Source organism: Pseudophryne corroboree, chromosome 9, assembly GCF_028390025.1.
Source record: "Pseudophryne corroboree isolate aPseCor3 chromosome 9, aPseCor3.hap2, whole genome shotgun sequence".
Classification (NCBI taxonomy): Eukaryota; Metazoa; Chordata; class Amphibia; order Anura; family Myobatrachidae; genus Pseudophryne; species Pseudophryne corroboree.
In genome coordinates this window covers 78,148,826-78,171,772 of record NC_086452.1, presented here as the reverse complement: position 1 = coordinate 78,171,772, position 22,947 = coordinate 78,148,826, and the positions used below count along the sequence as shown (strand labels likewise).

Sequence of the window (22,947 nt, the reverse complement as noted above, 5' to 3'; positions counted from 1 at the left end):
TTCAGAGTATCTCAAAACCTACTCACTTCAGACTGTTCAGTTCCTGTTTTGACGTCACAAACCCGCCCAGTGTTCGCCCAGCCACGCCTGCGTTTTTCCTGGCACGCCTGCGTTTTTTCGAACACTCCCTGAAAACGGTCAGTTGCCACCCAGAAACGCCTACTTCATGTCAATCACTCTGCGGCCAGCAGTGCGACTGAAATGCTTCGCTAGACCCCGTGCAAAACGACATCGTTCGTTGTGCCCGTACGACGCGCGTGCGCATTGCGCCGCATACGCATGCTTAGAAGACGTTTTTTAGCCTGATCGCTGCACTGCGAACAAATGCAGCTAGCGATCAACTCGGAATGACCCCCATAGTGTCAGGCTCTGTATGTAATATAGTACGAGAATAACATTACCACGTTGACATAGGGGGTCATTCCGAGTTGATCGCTAGCTGAAAATGTTCGCTGCGCAGCGATGAGGCAAAAAAGGCACTACTGCGCATGCGTATGCGGCGCAATGCGCATGGGCGACGTACTTTCACAACAGCCAATGGTTTTTTACACAAGGTCTAGCAAAGCTTTTCAGTCGCACTGCTGGCCGCAGAGTGATTGACAGGAAGAGGACGTTTCTGGATGGCAACTGACCGTTTTCAGGGAGTGTTCGAAAAAACGCAGGCGTGCCAGGAAAAATGCAGGCGTGGCTGGGAGAACGCAGGGCGTGTTTGTGACGTCAAATCCGGAACTGAACAGTCTTAAGTGATCGCAAGCTAGGAGTAGGTCTGCAGCTATTCTAAGGGGGTCATTCCAAGTTGTTCGCTCGTTGCCGATTTTCGCAACGGAGTGATTAAGGCGAAAATGCGCATGGTACGCAGTGCGCATGCGCTAAGTATTTTAGCACAAATCTTAGTAGATTTACTCACGTCTGTACGAAGAATTTCCATCGTTGAAGTGAACGGAGTGTGATTGACAGGAAGTGGGTGTTTCTGGGCGGAAACTGGCCGTTTTCTGGGAGTGTGCGGAAAAAGGCAGGCGTGCCAGGATAAAACGCGGGAGTGTCTGGAGAAACGGGGGAGTGTCTGGCCGAATGCAGGGCGTGTTTGTGACGTCAAACCAGGAACGAAACGGGCTGAGCTGATCGCAGTGTAGGAGTAAGTCTGGAGCTACTCAGCAACTGCCAAGAATTTTCTATTCGCAATTCTGCTAATCTTTCATTCGCAATTCTGCTAAGCTAAGATACGCTGCCAGAGGGCGGCGGCCTAGCGTGTACAATGCTGCTAAAATCTGCTAGCGAGCGAACTCGGAATCACCCCCTAAACCTGCGATCCTTTCGTGCGCACTTCTGCTAAGCTAAGATACACTCCCAGAGGGCGGCGCCGCGGCATAGCGTTTGCACGACTGCTAAAAACTGCTAGCGAGCGATCAACTCGGAATGACCCCCATAGTAATAGTAGTTTTATAGTAGTAGTAACACAGTATCAGAGTAACAGAGTATCAGGGCAGAAGACCGGTACATCGCGCAGCGACGCATCAGGGCAGGAAAGGGTGTACCGCCGCCGCCGCCAGGACACGTGACCGCCTCCTCCCAGGCTCAGGGGCGGGGCCTGCAGCTGGCAATGACGTCACGCTCTGTCTGAGCGCAGACCCCGGTAATGGCGGCCGGTGTGTTGCTGGCGGAGCGTAGTGGGGACAGAGGGTGACCGGCCCGGGAACTGGCGCAGCGCCCGGGATTCGGATCACTGAGAACAGACGACTCAGACTTGGAGGGTGACTGAGCGCTGCCTGTCCGTCCCTCAGAGACACGGCATTGGGTGGGAGGCCCCGGGTATCCCTCAGTCAGGAGCCCCCGGACGGCGCTATGGGGAACTGCTTGAAGTCTCCAACGTCGGATGACATCTCCCTTCTACACGAATCACAGTCTGACCGAGCAAGTTATGGGGATGGGCCCGAGGGGGACCAGGAGCCCCCACCCCCCTACCAGGTAATGCCACCTATATACCTCCATCACCAGGTAATGCCACATATATATTTCCATCACCAGGTGATGATTGCCACCTATATACCTCCATCACCAGGTAATGCCACCTATATACCTCCATCACCAGGTGATGATTGCCACCTATATACCTCCATCACCAGGTAATGCCACCTATATACCTCCATCACCAGGTGATGATTGCCATCTATATACCTCCATCACCAGGTAATGCCACCTATATACCTCCATCACCAGGTGATGATTGCCACCTATATACCTCCATCACCAGGTGATGATTGCCACCTATATACCTCCACCACCAGGTAATGATTGCCACCTATATACCTCCACCACCAGGTAATGATTGCCACCTATATACCTTCACCACCAGGTAATGATTGCCACCTATATACCTCCACCACCAGGTAATGATTGCCACCTATATACCTTCACCACCAGGTAATGATTGCCACCTATATACCTCCACCACCAGGTAATGATTGCCACCTATATACCTTCACCACCAGGTAATGATTGCCACCTATATACCTCCACCACCAGGTAATGATTGCCACCTATATACCTACACCACCAGGTAATGATTGCCACCTATATACCTCCACCACCAGGTAATGATTGCCACCTATATACCTCCACCACCAGGTAATGATTGCCACCTATATACCTCCACCACCAGGTAATGATTGCCACCTATATACCTCCACCACCAGGTAATGATTGCCACCTATATAACTCTCTCACCAGGCATTGCCATTTGTATAACATCCCTTCACCAGGTACTGCCACCTGTATACCTCCCCTCACCAAGTAATGTCAGCAACAGTATATGCCTCCTACACCAAATAATGCCAACTATATCCCTCAACTTACCAGGTAATGGCACCTGTATATGTCCCCTCACCAGGTAATGGCACCTGTATATGTCCCCTCACCAGGTAATGGCACCTGTATACGTCCCCTCACCAGGTAATGGCACCTGTATACGTCCCCTCACCAGGTAATGGCACCTGTATACGTCCCCTCACCAGGTAATGGCACCAACAGTATATATTTCCCACACAAAATAATGGCACCCCTATACCTCCCTTACCAAGTAAAGGCACCCCTATTTCCCACTTACCAGGTATTGCTACCTATGTATATCCCCTTCACCAATTAATGCCACGTGTGTGTGTGTGTGTGTGTGTGTGTGTGTGTGTGTGTGTGTGTGTGTGTGTATATATATATATATATACACCTCACCAGTTAATATGCCACCTATACGCCTGTATACCTGCAACCATAAGGCAATGCCACCTAAATACCTCTCCTCACCAGGTAATGCTGCCTGTATAGTTCCGCCTCACCATTTAATGCCACCTATAAACACCACTCCCCTGGTATGCCACCTACAGAACCCAGCTCACCAGGTAATGCCAACCATATACCCTCCTCACCAGATAAGGCCACCCATAAGTATATCCACATCACCAAACTCTGTCACTTGTGTCAGTGTCCTTGTTCACTGTATATGCCCCCATTATACCTGGGTGTTTGTGCTGTGTGTTGCTTCTCTTATACCTGTTTGTGCGCTATATATGTTTCCTGTATACTCGTGTGTGTGCACGCTGTGTATGTCCCCTGTACTTCATGTTTGTGCGCTGTATATGTCTCCTATATATTCAGGTGTGTGCTGTGTATGTCCCCTGTACTTCATGTTTGTGCGCTGTATATGTCTCCTGTATACTCAGGTGTGTGCTGTGTATGTCCCCTGTACTTGGCTGTTTGTGCAGTGTATATATCGCCTGTATACTTAGGTGTGTGCTGTGTATATCCCCTGTACTTGGCTGTTTGTGCAGTGTATATATCGCCTGTATACTCGGGTGTGTGCTGTGTATGTCCCCTGTACTTGGGTGTTTGTGTGCTGTATATGTCTCCTGTATACTCAGGTGTGTGCTGTGTATGTCCCTGGAACTTAGGTGTTTGTGCGCTATATATATCGCCTGTATACTCAGGTATGTGCTGTGTATGTCCTCTGTACTTGGGTGTTTGTGCGCTGTATATGTCTCCTGTATACTCAGGTGTGTGCTGTGTGTGTCCCCTGTACTTGGGTGTTTGTTTACCCACGCCAGATGGCAGCTGCTGTAGAACATCTTGGGACAATGAACTGCCAGTCCTAGAGTTTATTAGTGACCATGTGGGGAAAGAGGAAGAATCTAATACTACAACCATCATGACCATTAGTTCCTTTTATGTAGAACCAGTTTCTGTGAGAGTGAAGCTTTGCGGGTGCTCTAACACGTGTCTGACTGAAGTAACATGTATGTACAGGTTGTGTAAACATAGCTCAGCTGGTGCATCTTGGTATACAGACTGACATGAATGTTTCATTAGGTCCAACTTTAACCACTTCTCTGCAATACTTTTATGACATTTGTATACTTATAAAAACAAACGTTTTTTGTTTATTTATACCATATGTACCCTGTCATATGCTTCATTTTATAATGGGTATAAATAGCAGAGGAGAAATTCATTATTTATTTATTTTTTTAAATTGTTGATAATTGTATTGTTGGTCCAGGTGCTCCACCTTCTTTCCCAAAATACGCCCCTCTTCTCTTCCTTTGTGCTGGTAATTCTTTTGTTGCATACTTTTATTAATACCCCACAATGGGGGTCATTCCGAGTTGATCGCTAGCTGCCGTTGTTCACTGCGTAGCAATCAGTGAAAAAAACGGCTAATCTGCGTATGCACCTCAATGCGCACGCGCGTCGTACGGGTACAAAGTCCTTTGTGGTTTTGCACTGGTTCTAGCGACGATTCCAAACGCACAGCCGATCGCAAGGAGATTGACAGGATGAGGGCGTTTCTGGGTGTCAACTGACCGTTTTCTGAGAGTGTTTGGAAAAATGCAGGTGTGGCCGGGCGTTTGCTGAGCGGGTATCTGATGTCATTACCGTGTCACTCGTCGCAGCAATCATCGCACAGGATAGGTAACTACAGGGCTGGTCCTGTTTTGCACAAAATGTGTTTGCAGCCGCTCTGCTCCACAAGCGTCGCACTCCTGCAAAGCGAAAATACACTCCCCCATGGGTGGCGACTATGCGTTTGCACGGCTGCTAAAAACTGCTAGCGAGCGATCAACTCGGAATGACCCCCAATGTGAATTAATTGTCCATCTGGATAATTACACTTTATCAAACACTGGTGTTGAAGACCTAAAACAGTGGCAGAAGCCTGTCTTGTGTTATCTGCTTTGTATATTGATCTGTGTTCCAGTTTGGCCACAGTATGTCAGATGGCAAGGAATATACGGGCGCAGTCAGATCAGGCGCATAAGCTGACCACATTTGCTGGCTGTCCCAGTTGGCACCAGTTAGATGGTGATCAGATGTGGTGGCCATCAGTGGCCCTCTATTCTGTAACAAGCTAATTGTCTGGCAGCATGCATTGGCACACAAATGCAAGTTACAGTATATTGATTGGCTATGGCTCATTTGCATTACTGTATTTCTGCCCTGTTATTGAGTATTCATTTATTATAATGCTACATCTGACTGTAGGATGGGTAGGTCTGAATATTCAACAGTATCCTATAGCGTGCATGACTTTCATTCCCACCTGCGTCTCCCGTCAACGGTTGTATACTGTGCTGTAAACACCGCTTACTATCATGTCCTTGTCTTTCACTGGTGGGCCTCAGTAATACACACGTATATGTATGTTTTATATTGCATGTAGGCTTGTAAAGCACAGGACTTATTTTATAAAACATTGCTGTTCCACTTGATCGGCATCTTTTTTGGTGTCTACTATATGGTGAAGTTTTCATTAACCCTTGAAGGTTGAACACTTTCAATAAGTTACTTTGGGGGACATTTACTAAGCAGTGATAAGAGCGGAGAAGTGAGCCAGTGGAGAAGTGCCCATGGCAACCAATTAGCACTGAAGTAACATCTATAATTTGCATACTATAACATTATACAGAGCTGCTGATTGGTTGATTGTGCAGCTTTTCCATTGGCTCACTTCTCCGCTCTTATCACTGCTTAGTAAATGTCCCCCTATGTCTCAGGCATTGGAGCAGTTAAACTTCTTTTTGTCTATTGCCTGCATCCTTCTCCAGTGATGTCATTTTCTCCCCCCAGGGCATTAATCAGAAGTTTTGCAATTCCCTACCTCTAGATAGGTTGATTAGAGGTAATGTGTGTTTTGTGTGATCTGCTAACACATTAGTCACTCGGGAGGGGACACCGAGGTCAGCACGTCTCCTGTGTTTGGGTGCAGGGCAGGCCTTAGCTCTGTGTGTAGTTTCCTTTGTTATGTGCAAGATGGTGATCTCACTGTCCGTGTCTGCGTCTCGCCCTCTTTTCTTTTTCAATTGCAGACATAACTTTCCTTTAACACAGCCGCCCACTTATTGACCCCTGATTTTACTTAAAACACAGTAGTTGTGCTTGGTAACTGGTTTTTCATTGACCGTTTCCCTTTGTGAATAATATATTGTTTCTTCTTGACATCTAATAGTGCTGTATTATAATTCCCTGCTTCTTATTGCTTCTTTTTAAAAGCCGGAATAATGGCATGAGGGAATGGAACAGAGAGGTGATCCATATGTAGGAACGCAGGACCTGGTCAGCATGTTTTCCTTGTGAATTGTAACCGTTCTTACATGGGCCTAGTCTGCACTTTATAGGCATGGAGACAAAGGATTTCATGAGGTCTCTTTGTGATCCGCTCTGGAAACTGAACAAAGAAACAAAGCTTTACCTTCTATGTGAACTCTAATTTCTGGCGTCACGTGTATATTTGTAATAAATTGCATGCAATGGCCACTAAATTGCCAGAGTGTGCGATATTTCACATGGTATTTACATACGCTAGTGCTTATTTCTGGTATCCGCTGTTTAGCGGCCTAAGCCCCATACGCACTAGACGAGAAAGTAAAAGAACTTGCTCAGAACGGCCAATCTGAGCGACATCTTTTACTATCTCTTCCAGTGTGTACACTCAATGTTAACAATGCGCGCTCCCGCACATCGTAAACGGCCCCCTCCCTCGTCTGAACATGTACAGACGAAGGAGGTCCTCGTTAACGACAGCTATGCTGCAGATTCATCATGGGTGTCGCTCCCCCAGCCGTCGCTCCCTTCCCCGCTGGAATCGGCAAGGGGGCTTTGTCTAGTGTTTACTAGGCTTCAGTATGGCTCTGTGTTTTTAAGTGGCTTTACTGATGGGAAGTCTGTAGGACCCAATTCAATTCTCTGCAGTGGTGGGCTGCGCACGTTCTGGTAGAATAGGGTTTTTCTAACATTGGCTATCTTGGTGCTGTGGTTCCAGTGGTCACATCCCCTCATTGTCCCAGTTCATGGCTGTTGGGTACCACAGATGAGAACGTTAAGTGCAAGGTTTGGGAGGCAGGAGACCACTTATAAAGGGCACCATTCATGTCGCAGGCATTGCCCGCAGTTGTATACCCACAATAATATTTGTAATAGATTTAAAGGAGGGGTTTGTTATTCCTTGTAATGCTGACACATTTTCCTAATGAACACTGAAGTGACACCATAACTCATAGGTTAATGGATGCCTGGGTACATTTATTCAGATGTTAGGAGCGAGGGTCATGAGTCATTATTTTTTTGTAATTAAAAATAATGAGCCACAGATAAATTATTAGGGGTGGAGTTATGTACATTGGCAGACACTAACCTCATACGCTCCCAGCATAGGATAGCTAACACAGTACAGATTACTGGAATACTATACACAGCCTGTGCCCAACACATTATACAGCAGGTAACACCACAACTAGTCTTTGCTGACAGAAATAATTACATGCCAATTTCAGCACTCGCAAGCCATGCTATACTCTGCCTTCATAAAATGACACCGACCTACTGTATATCCCTAGAAAAAGCTGCACCGGTCTGCTGCCCACCCCCAAACAAAAAACAAGCATTTCTCTGTCTGCCCCCCCACCCACCCCCTTTTGCGATTTCTGCATGCACCAGGTTTTGTGTAGTGCTGTTTTCCTTTCAACAGTATATAATTGTTTCCTCAACTGCCACATTCTTACTGCCAATTTCTTTTTTACTTTACCTTGGTCCCTGATTGCTATTGCAACTTGATCTGCCCTGATAGGAGGATTGCCCCAGCATTTGCACTGCCCACCAGTCTGTCTCACACTAACGTGCGGAACACGCATGTATGGAACGTAATAGTCCTTAAAGTAATGGGCAGTATAGAGTAGTACTGGAGCCATACTTCTTATTGGTACAAAGCAGGATCTGCTCAGTGTCCGATAACGAGTCTCCCTCCACCATATTCGGGTAAAAGACTGTAGAGGTGGCAAGCTGAAATGTGCGAATAGTCCATGATTTGGGCGTGTTATCTGGTACTTTAGACAGGCTTAGCTGTCCCAATCTATTTTGGCGCAACATGAGCAATAATTAATGATAAATAGTTGAATTGATCAGTTGGGCTTCCATTTAAATATTGTGGCACTTAAAACAGTTGAGTCCTTCATCCCCCCCTCCCTCCCCCCCACCAATACATCATGTGTATTCATGTTCAGATAGTCACCACTTAACATATAGAATAGCCACATATAATAGTCATCAGGAAGCAAGCCAAATGATCTGTTTGGACTTAAACCACAATCTAATTTCATTAGAATAACTTTATCAATGTGATATTTGCACACTAAATTCTACACTCATACACACAGGCAATCCCCTGGTGTCAATTGCAGCTAAAGAAATGTGTTGGGTCAGTTAAGTTAATAGTAAGGGCTACATTTATACCCCTTTCACACCACACAAATAACCTGGTATCGGTCGCTGTGCAGTGTCAAAGGAGTCACTGCCGAATTCCCGGTTATTACCGGGTCAGGTGCAGTGTGAACGGGTTGCCGGGTCGGCGGGACCTGTTCACAGCAGAGGCGACGTGGAGATGATCTACTCTCCCATCACCGTCTTCGATATCGCTACGGTCCCCGACCCTGATGGTAACAGGAAGCCAGTGTGTAAGGGCTAAAACACACGAGCCGGCTTTTGCCGGGCGGGAAAAAGCCGGATGGCCTTTTCCCGTGCCGGCATTGTAATGAACAGTGTGAGGCGTAGTTTCCTTACACACTGCACGGCCCCGGCCTGGCTGCCGGGTTGCAGCCGGAACTATCCACTGGAAGGTCCGGCTGCCGGGCCGTCTTTGCAGTCAGTGAACCGTGTGTGTGAAGTGGAGCTTTCAAACGCAACGTTTTTTTTCCAAGCCATGTCTAATGCTGCGCATGCGCACAGCATCACACACGGCTCAAAGCCGTTGTGTGTGAGAGAGACTGCCGGTTTCTCCCGGATGGCAAAAAGCCGGACAAAGTTTGTCCGGATTTTTGCCATCCGGGAGAAACCGCCGCGTGTATTACAGCCCTTAGGGTCCATTGCTGGCTCGCACCCGGGAAGGACCCGTTTCCAATTCCCGTGAGCGACCCGGCATTGTGGTGTGAAAGGGGTATTAGTAATCAGTGGCTCTGCAACTTGCTGCGGGTTTGAGTCTGAAATTTAAAACGGCAGTGGTATTAAATGCAAATGAAGGAATTTTATTCATTTAATATTGCAGTTTTAAATTTCACGTTCAAATCTGCAAGCCGCTGCTTAGAAAATCTAACCCTAATTCCTTGCTGAGACCAGGGTTATTAACATACAGTATGGCTTCCTATGTCAGAATGCCAAACTGAAAATACCTTTAAAAATCAATGCATTTTAAAATGTTTATTCAATTGCTTATAGTGTCAGATTTAACACTGTTTGGCGCTACAATGCTGTACCTTAATTATTACAGCTTTTCGGTGCCACCAATTTTTAAATATTAAAACGTGTATAACCTTTGAATTGCTTTCAAAATAATGTTTCTCTAGTCTCAGCACTTAATTGCTTTGCTGTTGCAGTTACCAGACACATTTCTGGCTCTACTGTAATAATGATTAAAAATGGACATATTTAAATAGTGTTCATTCTAGCACCCTGCACCTTTCAAAATCTGTGCAGTTCCTCTTTCCTGCCAGGGGTGTCGCTCTCTGCTGTGGTGCTTCTCAGCACACTCTGATCTGTTACTCCATGCTTTTATAAAGACCTGTGTGCGCTGAGAAGCACCAGAGCAGAGAGCGACACCCCAAGCAGGAAAGAGGAACTGCACAAGATTTGAAAGGTGCAGGGTGTTAGAATGAACACTATTTAAATATACTTTGCATAACAGTAACTACATACCCGGTCCACATTAAGAGCATATCGCCACATTTTCCCTTCAAGGCACCCCAGTATGGACATTTTGGTGGCAAGGCTCGGGTACATTGCCACATTACATATTTTAAGTTTTTAGGTTGAAGACACCAAAAATAAAAACAGGATGAACAGTAAAATAGTTGCCACTCATCATAGAAATGGGATTATGGGCTGTCTGAAATAAACTGATGTTTGAAATTGATAATGGACATTGTACCTTTTCAAAAACGTCTTTATTACTGTGTTCTGTAGAACTTTGGATGGTTCAGGGCTAGGAAGCACAATATGCACTTGGGTCAAAAACTGGTTAGATAATAGGAAGCAGCGCGTTGTGGTTAATGGATCTTTTTCAACTTGGACTGAAGTGCTAAGTGGTGTGCCGCAAGGCTCAGTATTAGGACCGCTATTGTTCAATATTTTCATTAACGACCTAACAGAAGGTCTAGAGAGCATGGTGTCAATTTTTGCAGATGATACCAAATTGTGTAAGGCTATAAATACAGAGGAGGATGCCGAGTCTCTTCAGAACGACTTAGTTAAATTAGAAGCATGGGCAGCCAAATGGAGAATGCGCTTCAACACAGACAAGTGTAAGGTAATGCACTGTGGTAACAAGAACATAAATTACACCTACCTACTAAATGGGGTAAAATTAGGGGATTCTGTACTGGAAAAGGACTTAGGTGTTCTCATAGATAGCAAGCTAAGCAGTAGTACCCAAAGTAGGACTGCAGCAAAGAAGGCTAATAAGATATTAGCATGCATAAAACGGGGTATTGATGCTAGGGACGAGAGTATTATACTCCCGTTATATAAATCACTAGTGAGGCCACACCTTGAATACTGTGTACAATTCTGGGCACCGTACTACAAAAAGGATATCCTGGAGCTTGAAAAGGTACAGAGGAGGGCGACCAAACTAATTAAGGGCATGGAGACGATGGAATACAAGGAAAGGCTTGAAAGACTAGGCATGTTTACATTGGAAAAGCGGAGACTAAGAGGGGATATGATCAACATCTACAAATATATAAGGGGACAATACACAGAGCTTGCGCGAGACCTGTTTTTGGTTAGATCAACACAGAGGACTCGTGGACACTCGCTCAGGTTAGAGGAGAGGAGATTCCGCACAATACGGCGTAAAGGCTTTTTCATGGTAAGGACAATACGTGTTTGGAATTCCCTGCCCGAGTGAGTTGTAATGGCGGAATCTGTCAACACCTTTAAGAATGGGTTAGATAAATTCCTAATGGATAAGGATATCCAGGGGTATGGTGCATAGTCATGCATTATAGTTACTATAAATAGGGATAAAATGTAACGGCTGACAGCAGCATCAGTCAGAAATTTTAGTCAAATCATCATGCATAGGACACCACTAATAGGTTGAACTCGATGGACAATTGTCTTTTTTCAACCTCAGATACTATGTTACTATGTTACTAATTAACTCAGGATGACTGCTGTGTAGTTTAATTCAGCCTTCTAATAAAGTCATATGCAATTACAATTGTTCATAATACAATACCTATAATGTGAAGGTGGGTAATGGAAGTCGCAAAGGAATCTTACAGCATTCTTACCAGACAGTGTGCTTGATTCATAGATAATAAATGTTACGACTTTACCCTTACTTCAGTCCTGTGAGTGCTCTGCGTCCATCGTCTCCTCATAACGGGTGCAGATTTGGCATACGGCAGTGACTTTTATTTTATCATCCATTACAGTAAATTGCAGCACACAAAATAGCTTATATTGCTCAGTCCTACATTACACTGGAGCAAATGGAAAGTCACTATATATATATATATATATATATATATATATATATATATATATATATATATATCATTGGTGATCCGCACTCACATCAAAAAATACATAAATATATGTTTTGGGTGCACCCAGTGGAACTGACAAGGTCAGCCACAAATACAAAACAAGGGTTCCACACAAGTGGAAGGGGCAATAGCACACGGCGCACTTCACAGTGCACTCCTCAGATAAACCTTAAAACCCAGTGACTATCACGTGAACCACATGCTAAGAAACTTACAGGCATTTACCTGTGGAGGCAGAGTTGCTGGAGTATGTATTATATTATATATTCACGTGTCTCTTGAGCTAATTAACATCGGGTCCATTTACGTATATATTTGTTTATTCACTGACACATCACTTATATTGGTTTCTTAGGCGTTCGAGCTGCACACCAGTTGAGTGGATAGATGTGGTCTGGACATCTCCCTCAAGAGATTTGTCCATGTAAGCCTTTTTTTTTTGCCAATTGGATTCACGATGGTGGTCACTGTAGCATGTTGTTACCCACTGGGTTTTAAGGTTTATCTGAGGAGTGCACTGTGAAGTGCGCCGTGTGCTATTTAATATATGGTTAATGCGCAACAATGGGGCCTGGGAGGCATTAAGTGTGTTCTTATGTTCCTTTTTCCCAGATCTCTACTGATGTTATTATGTGTACATCGTTAAAAGTTATTTGAACTTTCACCGATCCTGCCGATCTTGAGAAAGACCCAGTCATGGGGTCGAAACGTCGATCAAAGGGCGAGTTGGTGTAATTGAATATCCAACTATTAAACTATGAATATTTTATGCAATTCAATTGTATGTATGCATTATTCAATTGTGAGTGCCCCTTCCACTTGTGTGGAACCCTTGTTTTATATATATATATATATATATATATATATGTATGTATATGTGTATATATATATATATATATATATATATATATATATGTATATATATATATATGTATATATGTATCTGTGTGTGTGTGTATGTCTGTAGTTTAGTCTCACCATGCTGTACATCAATGTCTTCCTTTATATACTGTATTAGGTGCTATGAGGGATTATTGTTGCATAGTAATTCCTGTTGTGCATCAATTTATTCCAAATACCCCGTGTGTATAAACTTCCTAAAACTGCTATGTGCCTATTTTGCAGTGAGCTCTTTGACAAAGCAATACAGTTATATAGCATGTCTTAAGGTGGATACACACTAGGCGACGTGTTCTATGACGTACAGACGGGCCGCGGCCGGTACAGGCAGCTCTTGGATGACAGTCCAAATTGAGCTTCCTGCACTGCCAACTGCGAGGGTCTTTAACGAACCGCGGGGCCACGGATTGCTGGTCGGCAGCATGCACACTTGCCGAGAAAGTGAGCGTCGTCGCTCAGGAAGGGTGATAATGAGCGACATCGCTCATTTTCTCTGCAAGTGTGTATGCACCTTTACTTTGGGATACATATGATATCCAAACAGACGGCTGTCATTATACAGACAGCAGCAGCCTGTCTTCTGTAATCCCGGCACTCGCCACGCATAGCTATGCTCGCCACAGGTTCTAGTCTCACTTAGTTGGTGGCTTGGACCCACCTACCGAATGGGAATACCGGACGGGTGCCTGGATTACGTTTGCCGGTTAAACGCTGGCTGTTGGGTTTCCGGTGTCAGTCTATTGAACGCCGGGATCACGACAGCCAGTATATTGACTGCATCCCCTTACTTTGAGTGTAATTGAATGGGTTGGGTTACCCCGCGTCAGCCTAATGCACTCATACTCTTATCTGTTTTATTGAGGTCTGTGGATGCGGTTTAGTTTCCCCATTGACAAGTCACCATATGTCAGCATCTGTTTACTAAATTTAATAATAATTTTATTTATATAGCGCTCTTTCTCCGATAGGACTCAAGGCGCTTAACAGATACATAGCATAATTTCTCTGACGTCCTAAGTGGATGCTGGGACTCCGTAAGGACCATGAGGAATAGTGGCTCCGCAGGAGACTGGGCACAACTAAAAGAAAGCTTTTGGTCTACCTGGTGTGCACTGGCTCCTCCCTCTATGACCCTCCTCCAGACCTCAGTTAGAATCTTGTGCCCGGCTGAGCTGGATGCACATTAGGGGCTCTCCTGACCTCCTAGAAAAGAAAGTATATTTTAGGTTTTTTATTTTTAGTGAGATCTGCTGGCAACAGACTCACTGCTACGAGGGACTAAGGGGAGAAGAAGCGAACCTACCTGCTTGCAGCTAGCTTGGGCTTCTTAGGCTACTGGACACCATTAGCTCCAGAGGGATCGAACACAGGGCCCGACCTCGATTGTCCGGTCCCGGAGCCGCGCCGCCGTCCCCCTTACAGAGCCAGAAGCAAGAAGATGGTCCTGAAAATCGGCGGCAGAAGACTTCGGTCTTCAACAAGGTAGCGCACAGCACTGCAGCTGTGCGCCATTGCTCCTCATGCACACCTCACACTCCGGTCACTGATGGGTGCAGGGCGCTGGGGGGGGGGGCGCCCTGAGCAGCAATATTAACACCTTGGCTGGCAAAAAAAATCACAATATATAGTCCTAGAGGCTATATATGTGAAAAATACCCCTGCCAGAGATCCATAAAAAAGCGGGAGAAGCCCGCGGAAAAAGGGGCGGGGCTATCTCCCTCAGCACACTGGCGCCATTTTTCCCTCACAGCTCCGCTGGAAGGATAGCTCCCAGGCTCTCCCCTGCAGTTTCAAGACTACAAAGGGTAAAAAAGAGAGGGGGGGCACTAAATTTAGGCGCAGTAGTATATATATATATATAAGCAGCTATAAGGGAAAATCACTCAGTTATAGTGTTCATCCCTGTGTTATATAGCGCTCTGGTGTGTGCTGGCATACTCTCTGTCTCCCCAAAGGGCTTTGTGGGGTCCTGTCCTCTGTCAGAGCATTCCCTGTGTGTGTGCGGTGTGTCGGTACGGCTGTGTCGACATGTTTGATGAGGAGGCTTATGTGGAGGCGGAGCAGGTGCCGATAAATGTGATGTCACCCCCTGCGGGGCCGATACCTGAGTGGATGGACTTGTGGAAGGAATTACGTGAAAGTGTCAACTCCTTACATAAAAGGTTTGACGACATACCAAACATGGGACAGCCGGCTTCTCAGCCTGTGCCTGCCCAGGCGTCTCAAAAGCCATCAGGGGCTCTAAAACGCCCGCTACCTCAGATGGCAGACACAGATGTCGACACGGATACTGACTCCAGTGTCGACGACGATGAGACTAATGTAACTTCCAATAGGGCCACACGTTACATGATTGAGGCAATGAAAAATGTGTTGCACATTTCTGATGTTACCCCAGGAACCACAAAAAAGGGTATTATGTTTGGAGAGAAAAAACTACCAGTAGTTTTTCCCCCATCTGAGGAATTAAATGAAGTGTGTGAAGAAGCGTGGGCTTCCCCCGATTAAGAAACTGGTAATTTCTAAAAGGTTACTAATGACGTACCCTTTCCCGCCAGAGGATAGGTCACGTTGGGAAACATCCCCTAGGGTGGATAAAGCGCTCACACGCTTGTCAAAGAAGGTGGCACTACCGTCTCCGGATACGGCCGCCCTAAAGGAGCCTGCTTATAGGAAGCAGGAGGCTATCCTGAAGTCTGTATATACACACACAGGTATTATACTGAGACCAGCGATTGCTTCAGCATGGATGTGCAGTGCTGCAGCTGCGTGGTCAGATTCCCTGTCGGAAAATATTGATACTCTAGACAGGGACACTATATTGCTAACCGTAGAGCATATTAAAGACGCAGTCTTATACATGAGAGATGCACAGAGGGATATTTGCCGGCTGGCATCTAAAATAAGTGCAATGTCCATTTCTGCCAGGAGAGGGTTATGGACTCGGCAGTGGACAGGTGATGCAGATTCTAAAAGGCACATGGAAGTTTTGTCTTATAAGGGTGAGGAGTTGTTCGGGGATGGTCTCTCGGACCTCGTTTCCACAGCAACAGCTGGGAAGTCAGCATTTTTACCCCATGTTCCCTCACAGCCAAAGAAAGCACCGTATTATTAGGTACAGTCCTTTCGGCCCCATAAGGGCAAGCGGGCAGCATACAGCCAGTTCCCAGGAGCAAAAGTCCTCCCACGCTTCCTCCAAGTCCGCCGCATGATGCTGGGGCTCCACAGGCGGAGCCAGGTACGGTGGGGGCCCATCTCAAAAACTTCAGCAATCAGTGGGCTCGCTCACGGGTGGATCCCTGGATCCTTCAAGTAGTATCTCAGGGGTACAAGCTGGAATTCGAGACGTCTCCCCCCCCCCCCCCCGCCGTTTCCTCAAATCTGCCTTGCCTACAACTCCCTCAGGCAGGGAGGCAGTGTTAGAGGCAATACACAAGCTGTATTCCCAGCAGGTGATAGTCAAGGTGCCCCTCCTTCAACAAGGACGGGGTTACTATTCCACAATGTTTGTGGTACCGAAACAGGACGGTTCGGTGAGACCCATTTTAAATTGGAAATCCTTGAACACATATATAAAAAAATTCAAGTTCAAGATGGAATCGCTCAGGGCGGTTATTGCAAGCCTGGACGAGGGGGATTACATGGTATCACTGGACATCAAGGATGCTTACCTGCATGTCCCCATTTACCATACTCACCAGGAGTACCTCAGATTTGTGGTACAGGATTGTCATTACCAATTCCAGACGTTGCCGTTTGGTCTGTCCACGGCACCAAGGGTACCAAGGTAATGGCCGAAATGATGATACTCCTTCGAAAAAAGGGAGTTTTAATTATCCCGTACTTGGAAGATCTCCTGATAAAGGCGAGGTCCAGGGAGCAGTTGTTGGTCGGGGTAGCACTATCTCGGGAGGTGCTACAACAGCACGGTTGGGTTCTAAATATTCCAAAGTCACAGCTGGTCCCTACGACATGTCTACTGTTCCTGGGGATGGTTCTGGACACAGAACAGAAAAAAGTGTTTCTCCCGGAGGAGAAGGCCAGGGAGCTGTCATCTCTAGTCAGAGGCCTCCTAAAACCAAAACAGGTGTCGGTGCATCACTGCACCCGAGTCCTGGGAAAGATGGTAGCTTCCTACGAAGCAATTCCATTCGGCAGGTTCCATGCAAGGACTTTTCAGTGGGACCTGTTGGACAAGTGGTCCGGATCGCATCTTCAGATGTATCGGCTGATAACCCTGTCTCCAAGGACCAGGGTGTCTCTGCTGTGGTGGCTGAAAAGTGCTCATCTTCAAGAGGGCCGCAGATTCGGCATACAGGACTGGGTCCTGGTGACCATGGATGCCAGCCTTCGAGGCTGGGGGGCAGTCACACAGGGAAGAAACTTCCAAGGACTATGGTCAAGTCAGGAGACTTCCCTACACATAAATATTCTGGAACTGAGGGCCATTTACAATGCCCTAAGTCAGGCAAAACCCCTGCTTCAAAACCAGCCGGTACTGATCCAGTCAGACAACATCATGGCAGTCGCCCATGTAAACCGACAGGGCGGCACAAGAAGCAGGACGGCGATGGCAGAAGCCACAAGGATTCTCCGATGGGCGGAAAATCACGTGTTAGCACTGTCAGCAGTGTTCATTCCGGGAGTGGACAACTGGGAAGCAGACTTCCACAGCAGGCACGACCTCCACCCGGGAGAGTGGGGACTTCATCCAGAAGTCTTCCAACTGATTGTAAACCGTTGGGAAAGGCCACAGGTGGACATGATGGCGTCCCGCCTAAACGAAAAGCTAGAAAGATATTGCGCCAGGTCAAGAGACCCTCAGGCGATAGCTGTGGACGCTCTAGTGACACCGTGGGTGTACCGGTCGGTTTATGTGTTCCCTCCTCTCATACCCAAGGTACTGAGGATAATAAGGAGAAGAGGAGTAAGAACTATACTCATTGGCCAAGAAGAGCTTGGTACCCGGAACTTCAAGAAATGATCTCAGAGGACCCATGGCCTCTGCCGCTCAGACAGGACCTGCTGCAGCAGGGGCCCTGTCTGTTCCAAGACTTACCGCGGCTGCGTTTGACGGCATGGCGGTTGAACACCGGATCCTGAAGGAAAAGGGCATTCCGGAGGAAGTCATTCCTATGCTGATTAAAGCTAGGAAAGAAGTGACCGCAAACCATTATCACCGCATTTGGCGAAAATATGTTGCGTGGTGTGAGGCCAGGAAGGCCCCAACGGAGGAATTTCAGCTGGGCCGTTTTCTGCACTTCCTACAGTCAGGGGTGACTAGGGGCCTAAAATTGGGTTCCATTAAGGTCCAGATTTCGGCTCTATCGATTTTCTTCCAGAGAGAACTGGCTTCACTACCTGAAGTTCAGACTTTTGTTAAGGGAGTGCTGCATATTCAGCCCCCTTTTGTGCCTCCAGTGGCACCTTGGGATCTCAACGTGGTGTTGGATTTCCTAAAGTCACATTGGTTTGAGCCACTGAAAACCGTGGAATTAAAATATCTCACGTGGAAAGTGGTCATGCTGTTGGCCTTGGCTTCGGCCAGGCGTGTGTCAGAATTGGCGGCTTTGTCATGTAAAAGCCCTTATCTGATTTTCCAGACTCGTCCCCAGTTTCTCCCTAAGGTGGTATCAGCTTTTCATTTGAACCAACCTATCGTGGTGCCTGCGGCTACTAAAGACTTGGAGGCTTCCAAGTTGTTGGACGTAGTCAGGGCCCTGAAAATGTATGCTTCCAGGACAGCTAGTGTCAGGAAAACTGACTCGTTGTTTATCCTGTACGCACCCAACAAGCTGGGTGCTCCTGCTTCAAAGCAGACTATTGCTCGCTGGATCTGTAGTACGATTCAGCTTGCACATTCTGCGGCTGGACTGCCGCATCCTAAATCAGTGAAAGCCCATTCCACGAGGAAGGTGGGCTCTTCTTGGGCAGCTGCCCGAGGGGTCTCGGCTCTACAACTTTGCCGAGCAGCTACTTGGTCGGGGTCAAACACATTTGCTAAATTCTACAAGTTTGACACCCTGGCTGAGGAGGACCTAGAGTTTGCCCATTCGGTGCTGCAGAGTCATCCGCACTCTCCCACCCGTTTGGGAGCTTTGGTATAATCCCCATGGTCCTTACGGAGTCCCAGCATCCACTTAGGACGTCAGAGAAAATAAGATTTTACTCACCGGTAAATCTATTTCTCGTAGTCCGTAGTGGATGCTGGGCGCCCATCCCAAGTGCGGATTGTCTGCAATACTTGTATATAGTTATTGTTTAACTAAAGGGTTATTGTTGAGCCATCTGTTGAGAGGCTCAGTTATTGTTCATACTGTTAACTGGGTATAGTATCACGAGTTATACGGTGTGATTGGTGTGGCTGGTATGAGTCTTACCCGGGATTCAAAATCCTTCCTTATTGTGTCAGCTCTTCCGGGCACAGTATCCTAACTGAGGTCTGGAGGAGGGTCATAGAGGGAGGAGCCAGTGCACACCAGGTAGACCAAAAGCTTTCTTTTAGTTGTGCCCAGTCTCCTGCGGAGCCGCTATTCCCCATGGTCCTTACGGAGTTCCCAGCATCCACTACGGACTACGAGAAATAGATTTACCGGTGAGTAAAATCTTATTATAGTACAGAAAATAATGAAGTACAGAACAGCTTTTCATAGATACTAAAGGGACATTATGGGAATGCTTGAGTAAACAGGAAAGTCTTGAGTCTGCTTTTGAAGGATTCTATAGTTGGGGCCTCTCGCACTGTTCGAGGAACTGAGTTCCATAGAGTCGGAGCCACATGACTAAAAGCTCGACCCCCAAATGAATTACGGGAGATTCTAGGTACTGCTTAAAGTCCTTCATCTACAGATCGCAGTAATCGAGTGGGGCAGTATGGGGTCAGAAGCTGCTTCAGGTACCTTGGGCCCTGGTCATGTAGTGCTTTGAAACTCAGTAAGCCAATCTTGAAGATGATTCGCCATCTCACCGGCAGCCAGTGAAGGGAGTAGAGGATGGGTGTTATATGGCTAGAGCGGGGCTGGTTGGTTAGCAGCCTGACAGCTGTGTTTTGCACCAGCTGTAAGCGGTGCAATTCTTTTGCTGGGAGACCAAGGTAGAGGGCATTACAGTAGTCTAATCGAGAAGATACAAATGCATGGATGACTTTTGGCAGATCATCTGACGGAATTTAGTGCTTGATTCTGGCTATGTTCCTCAGGTGAAAGAATGAGGATTTGATTGTGGCTGATAGCTGATGTTTAAGTGCCAAGCCACCATCCAGGACAACGCCAAGATTCCGCACAAGATCAGTGGTTTGTAATTTTGAATCCCAGAGTGTAAGTCCAGTTGGTTGGCTATGCTGAAGTCTTGTCCTGTGATGTTGCTGTCCTATCATAAGGGCCTCTGTTTTATTCGGGTTCAGTCGCAGCCAACTGGCACTCATCCACTCCGACAGCCATTTAGGGTTGCTATTGGGTTATCAGTGCCGGAGCAAAGGACAAGTACAGTTGTATATAATCTGCATAGCAGTGGTAGACCAGGCCATGGCGCCTGATTATTTCACCCAGCGGGAGCATGTATACTGCAAAAAGCATGGGGGATAGTATAGAACCTTGTGGGACACCACATGTCAATGGCACTGATGGTGATGAGTATACTCCAGACGATAACTCTCTGTGACCTGCCTGTGAGATTTGAACCAGCTTAGGACTGTGCCATCCAGTCCACAAAAATGTATCAGTCGGTCAATCAGAAGCCCATGGTCCACGGTATCAAATGCTGCAGAGAGGTACAGAAGGATTAATATTGAACAGTCACCTCTGTCTCTTGCCGTCAGAAGATCATTTAACACACACACCAGGGCTGTTTCAGTGCTATGTCTTCTCCTGAATCCTGATTGGAATCTATCATAAATATCATGGGGATCCGGTCTCTAGATCAACAGTAACTTGGTTGACACTATCCAGGTCGACCACTATTGGTCGCAAGGGTTTCTAGGTCGCCAGGTCAAAAGATCGACATGAGATTTTCACGATTTTTTCTTTCTTTTTTTTGGACACTTTTTTTCATACTTAACGGTCCACGTGGACTACGATTGGAATGGTAACCTGCCGAAGCATGGCGAGCGAACACTGTGCACTAATTGGGGTTCCCGGTCAGTCTACGAAGAAAACTACACCAAAAAAACAAACTCATGTCGACCTAGAGACCCTGTCGACCTAGTTACTATCTGCCTTCCACACCACACCCAATATCATGGGTTGTAAGGTGGGTTTCCAGTTGATTTGCAACCACTTTCTCAATAACCTTTCCTAGAAAGGAATGTTTGATACCGGTCTGAAGTTGGTCATGCAGTCGGGATCTAAAATAGTTTTTTTTTTAAGAAGAGGTCTAACAATTGCTTCCTTTAGGGGTCCAGGAAAAATGCCTGTCTGCAAAGAGCATTGCACAATTTTTGCAAAGACAGGACCAATTATATCCATACAACCTATTAGAAGCTTGGTTGATGCAGGGTCTAGATCACAGGTGGTGGGACGCGAATCCGAGCAATTTCAGCAATGTCCTTTACATCCAATGGGTCAAAGCTGGTCCATGAAGGCAGGTGGCTTATATTGGCAGGCTTTGTAGTTTGGCACTCCGTTGATGGCACTGTAGAGATTCCTGCCCGTATGGTGGATATTTTATCTGCAAATAAGTTTGCAAACTCGTTGCATCTTGCCTGGGAGAGGGTTTCATCAGTCTGCAGGCATAGAAATAAGTAAAACTTGTGCTGGTGTTATGTACAGATGGGGTTCCAATCACATAGAAACACAATTAAAAAAATGTATGAATGATTGTCCTCACCAGATAATCTGTATAATAATGCGTGTTCCAGTTATAGGAGTACTTCTGTTCCTCCTGAGACACAGGACGGCTCATGTTGGAGGTTTTCCTTTTCAGTGTCGTGTTTATTGACTTCAGTCCTGACTGATGATGCTGGATCATGAGGTTTACTATCACCTATAACCTATATATTACACATTCAAGGTTTAAGGGTGGGTGGGGTTTGTTTGGACTGTGACCCAAGCTTAGCTCATTGGAGCGTGTGCCTAGAATATTGGTTTAGACTGCGGGAATTCTCGCGGTCAGTAACAAGCAGGTGCTATTGCACATATTGAAGAAAAGGAACGCCATTACTAACAATAGTTTTTTTTGTTTGTTTTTTACCAAATACAAATAAATGTAATTTCCTTTAAAACCTTATGGGACTTCAACATACTTAGTTAAAAACAAGCAAGCACTTCATGATGCGTTACCAGTAGCCGTGACCAAATCTTGATTTGCGATTATCATATCCCTGGTCTTTACGATCTTTCTCAGGTGAAATTTAGAGGCCTCTTGGTTTCAGGTGACAGCCGCAGGTATACTGAAGAAGTGTGCTTCAAATCTGTGGTCTCTAGTGCATACACACTAAATGATTTAAGTGGACAATATGCACAATAAAGATATTCTCGTTCATATTGTTAAGTGTATATGTATGAAAAGCGCTCCTGTTGGTCGTTATCATTTATCAACTGAACATGTAGTCCAATTTAGGCTATATCTTTCATTACTGCATGTTCAGGGGGGATGTAGTTGGAGTATGTGGCCGGTGGTCACAATACTTCCCCCTGCATCCCGAACACTAATAATCCACAGTCACGACACCCATAGAGTGGGAATAGAACCTGTGGGGAGCATAGCTCGCCACCGAGCCCACAAGGGGCTTTGTTGTGCTCGCCCCACCCCCCTTCCCCACCAGCATTCTGGATGCTGACCGCCAGAATCCCGGCTGCTGGTAACACATACCCAACCCGTTCAGGGATGGGAGGGCTGACGTCACTGAACGGTATTATTCACTATGTCGTTCAGTGTGTATACTCTTTATATTTTATTCTGCAGCTGCAGACATTTCAAGGGAAATATTTATCTTTATTTGTACAAAATCATCTACTGTGTGCAT

At 46.3% G+C, this 22,947-nt stretch overlaps 1 protein-coding gene across 1 annotated transcript in view; it reads left to right on the top strand.

The window, feature by feature from the left end:
* Positions 1-1,543: 1,543 nt before the first annotated feature.
* Positions 1,544-22,947, top strand: part of RNF11 (ring finger protein 11) — a 43,449-nt gene continuing 22,045 nt past the window's right edge. The window contains exon 1 of the mRNA XM_063939559.1: positions 1,544-1,965. Within this exon, the coding sequence (XP_063795629.1) occupies positions 1,843-1,965 (123 nt within the window). The 5' untranslated portion in view covers positions 1,544-1,842. The remainder of the gene's footprint in view (positions 1,966-22,947) is intronic.